General features: G+C 38.5%; 1 protein-coding gene across 1 annotated transcript in view; it reads right to left on the bottom strand.

The window, feature by feature from the left end:
* Positions 1–2,604: 2,604 nt before the first annotated feature.
* Positions 2,605–11,759, bottom strand: part of ABCC4 (ATP binding cassette subfamily C member 4 (PEL blood group)) — a 239,168-nt gene continuing 230,013 nt past the window's right edge. The window contains exons 30-31 of the mRNA XM_020783541.3: positions 7,562–7,696; positions 2,605–4,503 (exon numbers count right to left, since the gene is read on the bottom strand). Coding sequence (XP_020639200.3) covers positions 4,396–4,503; positions 7,562–7,696 — 243 coding nt within the window. The 3' untranslated portion in view covers positions 2,605–4,395. The remainder of the gene's footprint in view (positions 4,504–7,561; positions 7,697–11,759) is intronic.

Here is an 11,759-nt window from a genome sequence, read left to right as displayed (position 1 = left end):
TCTATCTTCATTCCAAGTCACTCTTTAATGTCTTTAAATAGTATTTTGGCAACGAGGGCACTGAGAAACTGCTAAGATTCTGCTAGTTTTAGAGATGTGGATAAACTATAGCTGCCCTTTTAAAGGGCTAACATAATTTTGGAAAATGATAAGAAAAAAAGACACAAATGGCAGCAGGTTACATATAGATATGTTTGATTGGTATGACAAAAATGACTGGTATCCTTTCATGACTGCTTGAAATTTGGCTTATTAGAAAAACCAACCTGCATTGTTTTGTTTCATTTTAAAACAAGACTTTCACAAAAGGTAAGGGCAGAGAAAGTGGTTACTGGTCACACACCATTAGAAGAGAATTCCCTAACAGCTCAGTGCGACTGAATGCAGAGCAGGAGCTTTATGTAATTTGCAAATTAACTGGTTTTGTGATTGGTCCTCAGGATTTAAGCACAGGACTCTTTTGAAGTCTGAGGGCAAAATCCAAACATTATAGATAGCTCTTGAGTAGAAGAGGAAGATTCTTAAGGGCTGGTATCACAGTAGGAGCTCCTCTCAACTCCTATGGAATTTGCAAATTACCTTCCTTTCTTTTAAGCTTAGCCTTCAGGACTTAGTGCTTTGTTTTGTGATTTGGTCTTCAGGTCTTAAGACCATCCCTTTGAAGTCTGATTTCTCAAATACAGAACGATTGTCTGAATCACAGTCTCGCCAACACGAGTGTGCTTTCAACTTTAATCATGGGCTATGTGTATATTATTCTGCCCTCAGAAAATAATTTTTGAACTTATTAAAGGTAAACTGAAAACTTCTAAATGATCTAAAAATAAAAACAGAATATGTTAAAAGGATATATTGCTTACATGATAATTACAAGGAGCCACCAACACTATGGGAATATGGCATTTTGATTAAATACATGGCTTGGATCTGAGCCCTGAAGAAGCAGAAACACTTCTAATGGTGCAAATAGGGGTTAAGTAATCAATTTCCCAGGCTGTTGCAGCTTCTCATGCTGCCTTCAACCTTACAAAACTCCCAAGGACCATCCATAGTCACATGGAATGCACTGCTGGAACCTGCTCTTGGGGGTATAGTATTAGCAACCCCAATTTCCAGACAGGGGTTTAGATCCAAGCTTCAGCCTTGATGTTTCTTAGAGAAGGAAAAGCAAATATTTAATGGCTCTGAGAAACATTCCTAACAGCTATTTGCCGGTAGTCTCTGTTCAACTCCCAGCGTTTTTCATTTTTGGTATCTATTACACTGACATCAGTTGCATGAAGCCAGGATTATCCTGTCAAAACATGTTAAAACAGCACATTCAGCATTCTCACAGATACCTTGCATTTTTTTGTTCATATTCTAAAAGCTACAATTTCAAATTGATTCAAATAGGCAAAACATGTTGCTTTTATGACCTGATATAGCAAGATCTGTCTGGTTTTTCTGGCAGGAGGAAGATGGCTGTAGTCAGTACCTCTCAATTTCTGCTCTCTTCAGTAGCAGCCTCACATCTGAATCCATTTGGAGTCGAAATACTAAACACTTAAGTGATATAAGTAAATCTCCTTAGTGCTGTACAATATTTTGGACCAGCCTTAGATATTGTGTATTATTCATGTATTAATAAATACAATTTTAAAATTAAAATCGGCAAATGGATTATATTTGCCAAACAACCTATCAGTCTGATCTTGCATGAGTTCAGAAGAATTCCATCACTTTAAAACAAAATCTAAGGGAGATCAGGCTAAGGCAACATGAATAAGACTAAACAAAATTCCCAGGGTGTCCATATTCCTTATGGGATAGTAATATCTAAACCTGCTTTATAAGAAATGGGAAAATACTTGACTCTATTGATTTGGATTTTTGATTTCTTGATAACAGTGAAAATGAAAGATCATCACGATATATATATTACCACAGATGCAGGCCCTATAAAAAGTGGGGGCAGCAGGGCCATTTGCTGGGCTCATGGGGCGGGGGGGGGAGGCGCCTCTTCCCAAACCATAAGCCAGACACAACTGAATTGGGCCAAGAAGTGGGCTGGAAAAGAAGGCACTAAAAACTCATCGTTAGACACCACTGTTGTCTTCCTCAGCAGTTGCCTCTTACCTCCAAGTACAGCAAAATGGACTACATTACGCATCTAAACTGGCTATTGCTAAATTGACCCCTGTAAAACATCTGACACCTGTAAAATATTTAATGAAGGACCCAGATAAGAAGTTTTCAGTGAGGGGTGTGTTTAAACAAAATAGGTAGTACTACTTCCCAGTTTGTGCCTAAAGGAGACTGAGTCTTATGGAGAAACTTTATTTCTGGCCTGGTTGCCATTCCACACGTGCTATGGATTGCTCAGGCAAAATGAGGTGCTCCTGGATCACTCTCCTACCTTCTGGGCCAGATCATCAGCATTGGACACCGAACTAAGAGGCTTCAAAGTTGGTTCTTTTGTGGGGTTTGGATTTAGGTTGTTTTGTGACTCAGTCTTGTGGTTTGAGAGCAACATATGTCTACTACGTGAGACGATAAATAGCAGTTTCCCCCAGTTATTTGAGACTGTTTGTTGTGAGACAAACCTGGGCTGCTTTTAAAAGGTGGGGTTCTTTTTCGCACACAGTTTTTCTATAAACTACAGACCAAGGCATCTGGATTTAAAATGTATTATTGAATATTATTCCTGTCAGTGAATCTTCCTTACATCCATGTTTTTATGTATATACAGGGAAAGCATTTGGCAATATCTCCACAAAACAGTAACTTAAAATTTATTTGACCTTTTCCAGTGCTAAGGTGCTGACACTCAAAGAGTCTGTCATAAAACAGGTGTCATAAAACAGGGCTCAAGGGAGGGATATATTTGCAAGCATGATAGGTTTTAACATGATTACTCTGATCCTCTCCAAGTGCTACTGCATTTTCCAAATAAATTTGGTTTGAAATCCAGTAAAGCCCAATACATATGTACAATGTAGTGTTTACAACAGAAGTAAATGAAAACTATATGTATTTATGTTAACAAAACACATTCACTAAGTACTTGCCTAAGAAGAGAATGTGTGTTAAAATAATGTGATACTTGTGCACCAACGACCACACAAAATAGGACAATCTTCTACATAAACGTCCAGCATTCAGCTAAAGCTTAAATAAGAAAAGCATATAGCAAAAGATTTATGAATATATATTTCTTTGGATAAAATAACATTCATTCATTCTCCACCCCTCCCATACTTAGTGCTGTATGCAAAACTAGAAAAATACATTTTCAACCTGAGAATACGGATTGCAAATGTCAAAGTAAGAAGTGTCTGGAACCAGGAATTCAAATATACTAACAGAAGCACAACACACAAATTGATGTATACATTTAGTGCATCAGTTGTACATAGAAGGCCTGAAACACTCATCCAGAGCTTGTAAAAGCTACCTTTTTAGATTACTTGAAGAGGAGGGTGGGTGATATTTTTATTAGGCCACTATCACCTGCCCTTGTTTTTGGATTTTCTACCAAGTCCACACAGCTTTTTTTTTCTTTTTAGACTTCAGCTCCTAATTTCTCCCAGACACTAGACATGTTGGCTGTAGATTTTGGAGCTGCAGTCTGAAAAGTAATTTTTCCAAGCTGTACCAGAGTCAAGCAAAACCTGAACGGCTTGCGGAGTGTTTGGGAGGAGGCATAAAAACAAAAGGAAAAAAAATGGACACCTTATGGGGCTGTATTCAGTTTAAAGTGTCACATGGGATGTATAAAAGGCATCCTGTGCAGGTTGAGCCTGTGGAGTAACAGAATCAGAGACACTTGTGAAATAAGGAGCCCTCTGTCAGGGCAATGCCAACTGATCATAGGCAGCCACAGGTAAGGCATGAGCCAGCCAAAGATAGCACTTATGCAGTAACAGGAGTGATGAGTACTGTGACATCAGACCTGTTTCTCTTCCCCTGTACACCACTGCTGCATTATATTAGGGGCATATTTATGCAACAACCTAGGAATGATGCAGTGGCCCAGGAGCTGTGATCAGGAATAGAAACTTACAGCATAGTTTCTCTGTCAGGGCACTTCTATATGAAACAAGGTTGTTAGGATTTCCAGAGCCTTGTTTGGAAACTATACAGAATGGCTTTAGATCCCAAGGGGCATACATCTACAGTATTTGCTAAATCCACAGGATCAAGCAATTACAAAACCAAGTTCAAAAGGTACTGCATTTTTAAAAAAATGAATAACATTACATTAAAACTAAACATACTTTTTTCTTCACTATAACAAATAGCTAGCCATTCAGTGCAAAAAACAGTATTTTCAGTTAAGAGCAACATTTGGTTTGCATTGTATTAATACTACATTCTACTAAAAAAATCAACAATATGAATAATTGCATGGGATCAGAGTGCAGTTTCAAAAATAATTAATCCTTGAGAATTGTCCTCTGATGAGTTGGTAGCTGCTTCACCATTTGAAATAATTTCAGGATACTTCTTCTTAAAATAAACCTAGGGAGGGGGAAAAGTTTTATGTTAGTTTTATAAGGCATCTTGTTATAAAGATTGTGACTTAAGAATACACATCCATAAGAAAAGTACACATTTCAATTTTTCATTTTTTTTAACATTAATAAAATTACTTTCAGCTCCTTAGTAATTTGCAGCAAAGCTGAGGTATATCAACACATAGGTCTGCCATCCTACTCAAGGGCTAATAATTCAGATCAATGGATAACTTTATCAGTTGACATTAAATTGATAAATAAAATCCTTTCACTGGCTCAGAAATGGAGATAAATTAAAAACAGGGTGACAAAGCAGCCTCGAAATCTAGTGTCTGCACAAGGGCTTTTCATTTTCACACATAAAAATAAGCACAATGGATTTGGATGTTAATATCAGGGTTGTAATCCCTGCATTTTACAAACTATGATTGACAACCATTGAAAAATTCAGGATGTACGTATGAAATATCCTGGCGTTTAATTTGCACCGTGGAGGAGTCATAGAGCCTTATAGAAATGTGATCTGGGGATAGGGTGCCACAATAATGAAAGGGAAAGGAAAAGCTGTAACAATGGCCCTACCAAGCAACTTCTCTAAAATGTAAGATGATACCAAATAATAGGACAGTTCTTTGCCGAGCCTTTGAGTTCTTGAATTCTACCAATTTCTAGCTGAACTGCCAGAGATACAGGTTTCCTGATAAATGTATAATCAGAACATAAAGGAAATGAAATGCTGTCAAGTTTCACTGTTCCACAATCATCAGTTTTTAGGAGCTGTATCATATCTCGGTTCCCTGACAGATGCGTGTAACAAAATGAAATAATGTCAAGACTTGTGTGCTCTTATCTGAAAATGTGTTTGGGTGAAAAAGGACTTCAAAATGTATTTCTTCCCCCAAAGAAGAATGTGAAAAGTTTTGTCTGAGCCTTTAAAACACACACACACAAAATACGCTATCTTCCCTGGGGCCGACATGTGTCATGAGTTAGGCCTAATATTCATGCTGCACTGAAAATAAGAACATGAAGCCCATTCTTTGTTCATTTATATTACTTTGAGAAACTCCCAGCAAAACTATTTTAAAAAACCTTATTTTGAGTTATAGGCGAGTGCCATAATTCACTGACCAATCTTACATATGTTGAACACACTCATAAATGCTCTTCTGGGAAGCAATATGCAGAAGTTGCTTTTCAGGTCTTCTTGAGGTTTCATAGAGGCCTGGCAATACATTTTCTCACAAAGCTCTAAAAGCTATGTGTAGGCAGAAATTCAGCAGGTAAAACGTTTTTCATTGCACCATACAGTAGGTTATTATGGAATGAATCCTTGCCATACAATCTGTTAGGCACAGGTGCCCAAAGGAAAACAGTTTGCAACTCATTCCAAAAGTATTTTAAGATTTTGGACATTTGTCTAGAGGGGAGTTCTGAGGCCCATTTCAGACATGCAACAGTTGAATTCTGGGGATCTCTGCTCCAGTACTTATATGTTCGCACCCAGCTTTCACAAGGCTTCTAGATCAAAAATTGGGGGGGAAAGAGTGCCCAAATCAGCTTGCACTCATATGTATCTTTGCCTCGTTCACTGGAAATGGCATGAGCTCAATGCACCACTACTGGAATTGTATCTGCATAGAAGGGTGTGATTGTGACTGATCCTCAAAAAGTTTCCAACGGTTCTATAAACAGGACACATGAACCTTCGGTGTAATCTTGAAATATCAATTTTTTAAAAGTTATCTCTTATTCTATCTACAGTAGATACTTTTCTGTGTGTCTGTAACCAGTCTGCGGTTAAAGCTTCTTTAGAAGAGTTGTTTAACTTTCTTATCTCACTCAAATTATACTCCATCCGTCAGAACCACACCTGACATAACTCCTTCCTCTCGTCCTCTCATCTGAAAGAGGACCACAGTTAAACAGGTGGGCTAAGCGCTTGGCATCACACACTCCTTCCTCTAAGCGCTCCACTTTAATGCTACGTGGACATCCTTTCCATCTCCCAACAACTGTTTGTTAAACAACCACTACCAAAAGAATATCAATGTTTTTACCTTTTGCATTTCAATCTTCCCACCCCTAAGTTTTAACTATGAACACAGCTGATAAAAGGAAGGAGGGCAGGGAGGATTCAGACATGAAAGCAGAGGGAAATCACAAGAAACTTTGAAGCATGCTAAGCATGGTTAAAAGATTAGAAGCATCATGTTCGTACTGAACTTAAACTTTCACTTTTGTAGCCAAGTCTCAAGCACATCCAAGTTAACACAATAAACTGCTTCACTAACCACTAATGCAAAACTGTAAACAACTCTTCCTTTGAATTTCTGCAGTTAAACTTTTGACATATTTCATAAAAGAGATGATGAGCATTTTTGATTCTTTCAGGCCAAATGTTCCGTGAATGACTAACAAAAGAATGTGTGGACAGGAATACTAAGGGGCATTTTGGGGGCATCATCTTCAGGGCAAATAAGAACTCGCATTATTAGAGATGGCTAGGAACTCACAGATTTCAGACTGCCAAATAAAGCCAAGCTGCAATAGAATAATTCCAAATTTTTATGAAGACCTAGGCAGCTAGGGAGCTAGCTAAATGTCTATGTTTATTGCTGGTGTGGAATTTTCTTCCAGCTTGCAATGCATATCCATAAACTAGATAAAAGCAAGGATTCCAGGAAGATGGTACAACTTTACTGTAACTCTGGCTGCACTGTGCAACATGGTAGTATGAAAAATCACATGTAACATCAAGAAGCGTCTGGGAACATAGTATGTATTATCTTCCCCAAATGTAAGAAAACAAACAATCTCAAGCACTGTTGTTTTCTGCAATTGGAGCATGTCATTTTCGGCTCTGAGTATATATTATTCCAAATCCCAGTAATAAAGTGCTGAAAAACACGGACTTGTAATTGAAAAGCTGTAAGAACTATAACTATAGTGGAAGGGATGGGCTTTCTGAAGTCCTGAATAAGCTAACCCCTGAAAAGTAAATTGTTGAGACAAACTTAATTACAACATTTTGCTGGGGCAGGGGAGAGGGACTGCCTTACCTGTTTTGCTGTCTCCATTATGGATGCAGCCTCAGCCTTACCCACTTGCTGAACCATCTTGTAAAACAGGCTCTCCTTTTCTTGAAGTAAAATGTACGGCTCATCATATTCTTTCAGCCTTCCTGCATCCAAAACCTGATGAATCAGCAAAAGCAAACTGGTGAACTTTGGCAACAGCAACCACACTCCCTACAACTTATGGGTCCATATTACTTGAGACATGTGATTACTGGAGAAGTAAACTCTTGCTGCCAGGATTCTTTAGAAACAAAAAAGTGACTTGTAACTTTATCATTCATAATTATTCTTTATACAGTACCATAAGTGTACATGGTGCTTTACACTTTCACATGCAGAAACAAGACAGTTGGGAATAATAATAATAATGTGATTACTGTCTTCTCCAGCGAGTCTTGGAGCACAACCAGCACACACACAATTAAGCTAAAGGTTTCACAGATAGTTGTTGTGGGTTTTTCAGGCTATTTGGCCGTGTTCTGAAGGTGGTTCTTCCTGACGTTTCGCCAGTCTCTGTGGTCGGCATCTTCAGAGGACTGGAGTAGGAACTCTGTCCATGCTCTGTTGGTGTTTGTTGGATAGTATTTATAGCTGTGGGAATGGCTTTTTGTCTTTTTTTAGGAGATAGGGTGATTAGCATGTTTTTGTTGTGATGCGGGAGTGGGGGGAGAGGGAGAGATTTTTCTATCACTGTGGTTGATGGGTGTCCTTAGCTGGTCTTTTTTGTGAAATGATCTCTGGCCATTGTGGCTGAGTAAGTGTTCGTTGACCTTTTGCAGGTTGTATTTCACAGATAAATTAGGCTAACTAAAATATTGAACATTGAAATACATAATAAATTAAACCCAAACAGGGTAAATCTAAAGAGAGTCAAATTCCTACCCACCATCAAGACAATAGCATTAAGTCAGTTTCACAATATACAGGGGATGGCACAATTACCTCACCATTCCAGCTGAAGAATTGTGGGAGTTATTATTTGAAAAGTAACTTTTACATGCCCTGCATATGACAGAGCTCCACATAAAACTCATTAGAGTGGAAAGCAGAAGGATGTAGAACTAGAGCAACTTTTTGGAATGATGATCCACCAGAAAAATTCTTAGGTCCTATATCCCTTCTATTGCATATCTCAGTCATTTTTAGAACCATAAACTGACCTGACAAAAGGCATCAGGTTATAATAATGACAGTGCTACCTTGTTGCATGTGTGGAAAGTTGTCTCTGTTCAAAATCTGTGGTGTCTAATGCTCCACCCTAGACAGAATGCCTTGAGTCAACCCTGTAGCTGACATCATATTCAAAACGAATAGCTCACTATGTGTATAACAGGAGACATTAATTTTCTTCCATTAAACATGAATGCAAAAATCTTGGTCGTACAGGAAGGAACAATTCCTGACAAAGGGCAGCCCAGGACAGATCAGCATGTGTTCCGAGAAAGATGCTATCGGTGGGCATGTAATGGCAACGATAAAATTGATGCCAAAGCAGGGAAAATAAAAACAAATCCTCAGAGCAGGTGCATCTTGGAAACCGTTATTTCTAGGGAAAGCTGGGAAAATCAGAAGTGAAATATAAAGGCTTAAAATGGAAGGTAGCAAGATTAGAACAAATTTAATTAATACAGTATTAACTCAAAGGAAATACATTGCAGAGTGAATAGAAAAATACAGTCAAACTTATTACTCCAAATAATACATGACATTCAGGACACTCCCCCCCCCCCCTTTTGCTATCGCTGTCTTTCTCAGGTTTACTAAGTCTGCAGTGTTGATCGAACGAACCCCCCCCCCCCCAATTCTGTGTAAGGCCTTAAGGACAAAAAAGACTTACCGTGTTTCCCTGAAAATAAGACAGGGTTTTATACAGTGGACCCTCGACTTACAGACGACTCGACTTACAGACTTTCGAGTTACAGACTTCTCTGGCTGCAAAATTTAGATTCGACTTGCAGCCAGAGAATCGACTTACAGACCAGAAAAAAACCAAAATAGAATAAAAATAGAATAAAAACCACTGGTTATGGGATTAATCGGTTTTCAGTGCATTGTAGGTCAATGGAGATTCGACTTACAGACTTTTCGACTTGCAGCCACCATTCCAATACGGATTAATTCCTTAAGTAGAGGGTCCACTGTACAATTTTTGCTCCAAAAATGCATTAGGGCTTATTTTCAGGGGATGTTTTAATTTTTTCATGTACAACAATCTACATTTATTCAAATACAATCATGTCATCTTCTTCTGGTTGCTGCATAATGGTGGAGGGTGGGGTTTCACTTCACTGGGTCTTATTTTTGGGGTAGGGCTTATATTATGAGCATACTAGGGCTTATTTTCAGGTTAGGTCTCATTTTCGGGGAAACAGGGTAGTTGTGATTGGCAATCCTGTAATCCAAGACTCATTGGAGAAGACAATTATGCTGGGAAAAGTTGAAAGCAGAAGGGAAAGGGGAAGATCAAATGAGATTGACTGACTCCATAACCCTCAGTCTCCAAGGTCTAAGCAAGGAAGTTAATGACAGGACTTTTTGGAGGTCACTAGCTTATACTGTCACCATAAATTGGAAATGACTTGACAGTGCATAACAACAACTCATCCTATTAGTTGCTGAATCTGCACTTCCCAAGTCTTTTTGTCTTGCACTACCCTTCTTTCACTTTACCAGATCATCGCCAATGGTGATATTTCTCCTATATCTTTCTCCATCTTCTATATGTAATCCTCACTCCACAGATTCCCTCCTTTCTGGAGCCTCCTTCCAGTCAGCTTTCCAGTTGTTATGCTGTCACCTAGAGATCCTCTCATGACACGCTATGAGATTTTAGCTATGAATCTTTTCTTTGATATCTGAATAGATGGACATGTTCTGCACCTGATGTCAAGACAGGGATCGGAAGTGCTCCCAATAGTTCAATTTGGTGTGTTCTTCTGGAGTTTAGCTTCAATCTAGTCCCACCCTTTGTTGGGTTGCAAGACTTTTTTTTCCTTCTTCCCACAAGGGAATCCAACTGGATTCCTTCCCCGCTACATATAATATGTATATTTATTTCTGCATTTCTCCACATGTATGCATTCTGGTACACGTTTTCCCTCTTTTCCCTAATTTTTAAACTATGCATTTTAGCTCTTTGCATTTTCAAAAGGTATGCAGGGTTTTGTGCATACCTGATTTTTCTTAAACATCCTGTAAATCTTGCAAATGTGCAGATATTTGAGACAAGGTTTTTCCCCCCAAACCCTAAGAATCCTGGGAGGCATGAAATGTGTATTTTTGGCAAGAACCTCAAATGAAGCAAAATTCTTTTCCATCCCTAGTGTCAGAGGTTTCACTGTCACAAATGAAATCCTATATTAATTGTTCCTGCACACAGTACACTATCCTGGTTAATGAATCAATCTTGAATTATAGTCAGCTTTCAGATGGGTATATGTATTCCAATATACCTCACACTTCTGTTCCTCTCTCAAGCTTTCAGCTTTGATTTGCCCCATATAACCTTCTTAATATGACATCAGCTCTAGCCACTGCATCTGCAAGAGAGGAATTGGAACTGCAGAAGCTACATGAGGAAGATATCTGTGGACTTGACTAAAACAGGAGGCAGATCTCTTTGTGGGTTGTGTTCATGGGCTATAAGCCCCCTTGCTGCTGCCACCCCTAATTCCTGCAGTGAGATAACCAAGTCTGAGATAACCAGGCTCAGGCGATGGAGCTTGTAATGTGTCTCAAGAAACAGTGAAACAGTTACGGGAGCTAAAGATATTCCAGACAAATGTATTACTGCTTTGCTCAAGACCTTATCACACAAAAGGAAGAAGGAAATATAAGACTTCTGAAAAATCAAGCAAAAATGCTGACAGAACTCTAAAGAAGTGGTGCCAATGTAACTGTCAACATTTAGGGAGAAATTATAAATGCCTTGGGGTGCAAAGTATCACCATTGCCATTGAAATCAATAGATGATTTGGTATAAGGAAGTATGGAATATAACTATTAATAATAAGTTAACATCTTACATGAAAATTAAGAAAGATTTGCTACATAAAAATAGTTTTATTCCTATATGGGGATATTTTATTGAATTTTTGTTTTAAAGAGAGATGGGTTGTATACCATCACAAGAATCAGTGCAGTTTTGGAGGGGCAACAGCACTCCATAATGAAGGAAAGA

This window comes from Pogona vitticeps, chromosome 3 (genome assembly GCF_051106095.1).
Source record: "Pogona vitticeps strain Pit_001003342236 chromosome 3, PviZW2.1, whole genome shotgun sequence".
Classification (NCBI taxonomy): domain Eukaryota; kingdom Metazoa; phylum Chordata; class Lepidosauria; order Squamata; family Agamidae; genus Pogona; species Pogona vitticeps.
The sequence above is the reverse complement of the archived record's forward strand: the minus strand, read 5'-3'. Positions and strand labels throughout refer to the sequence as shown.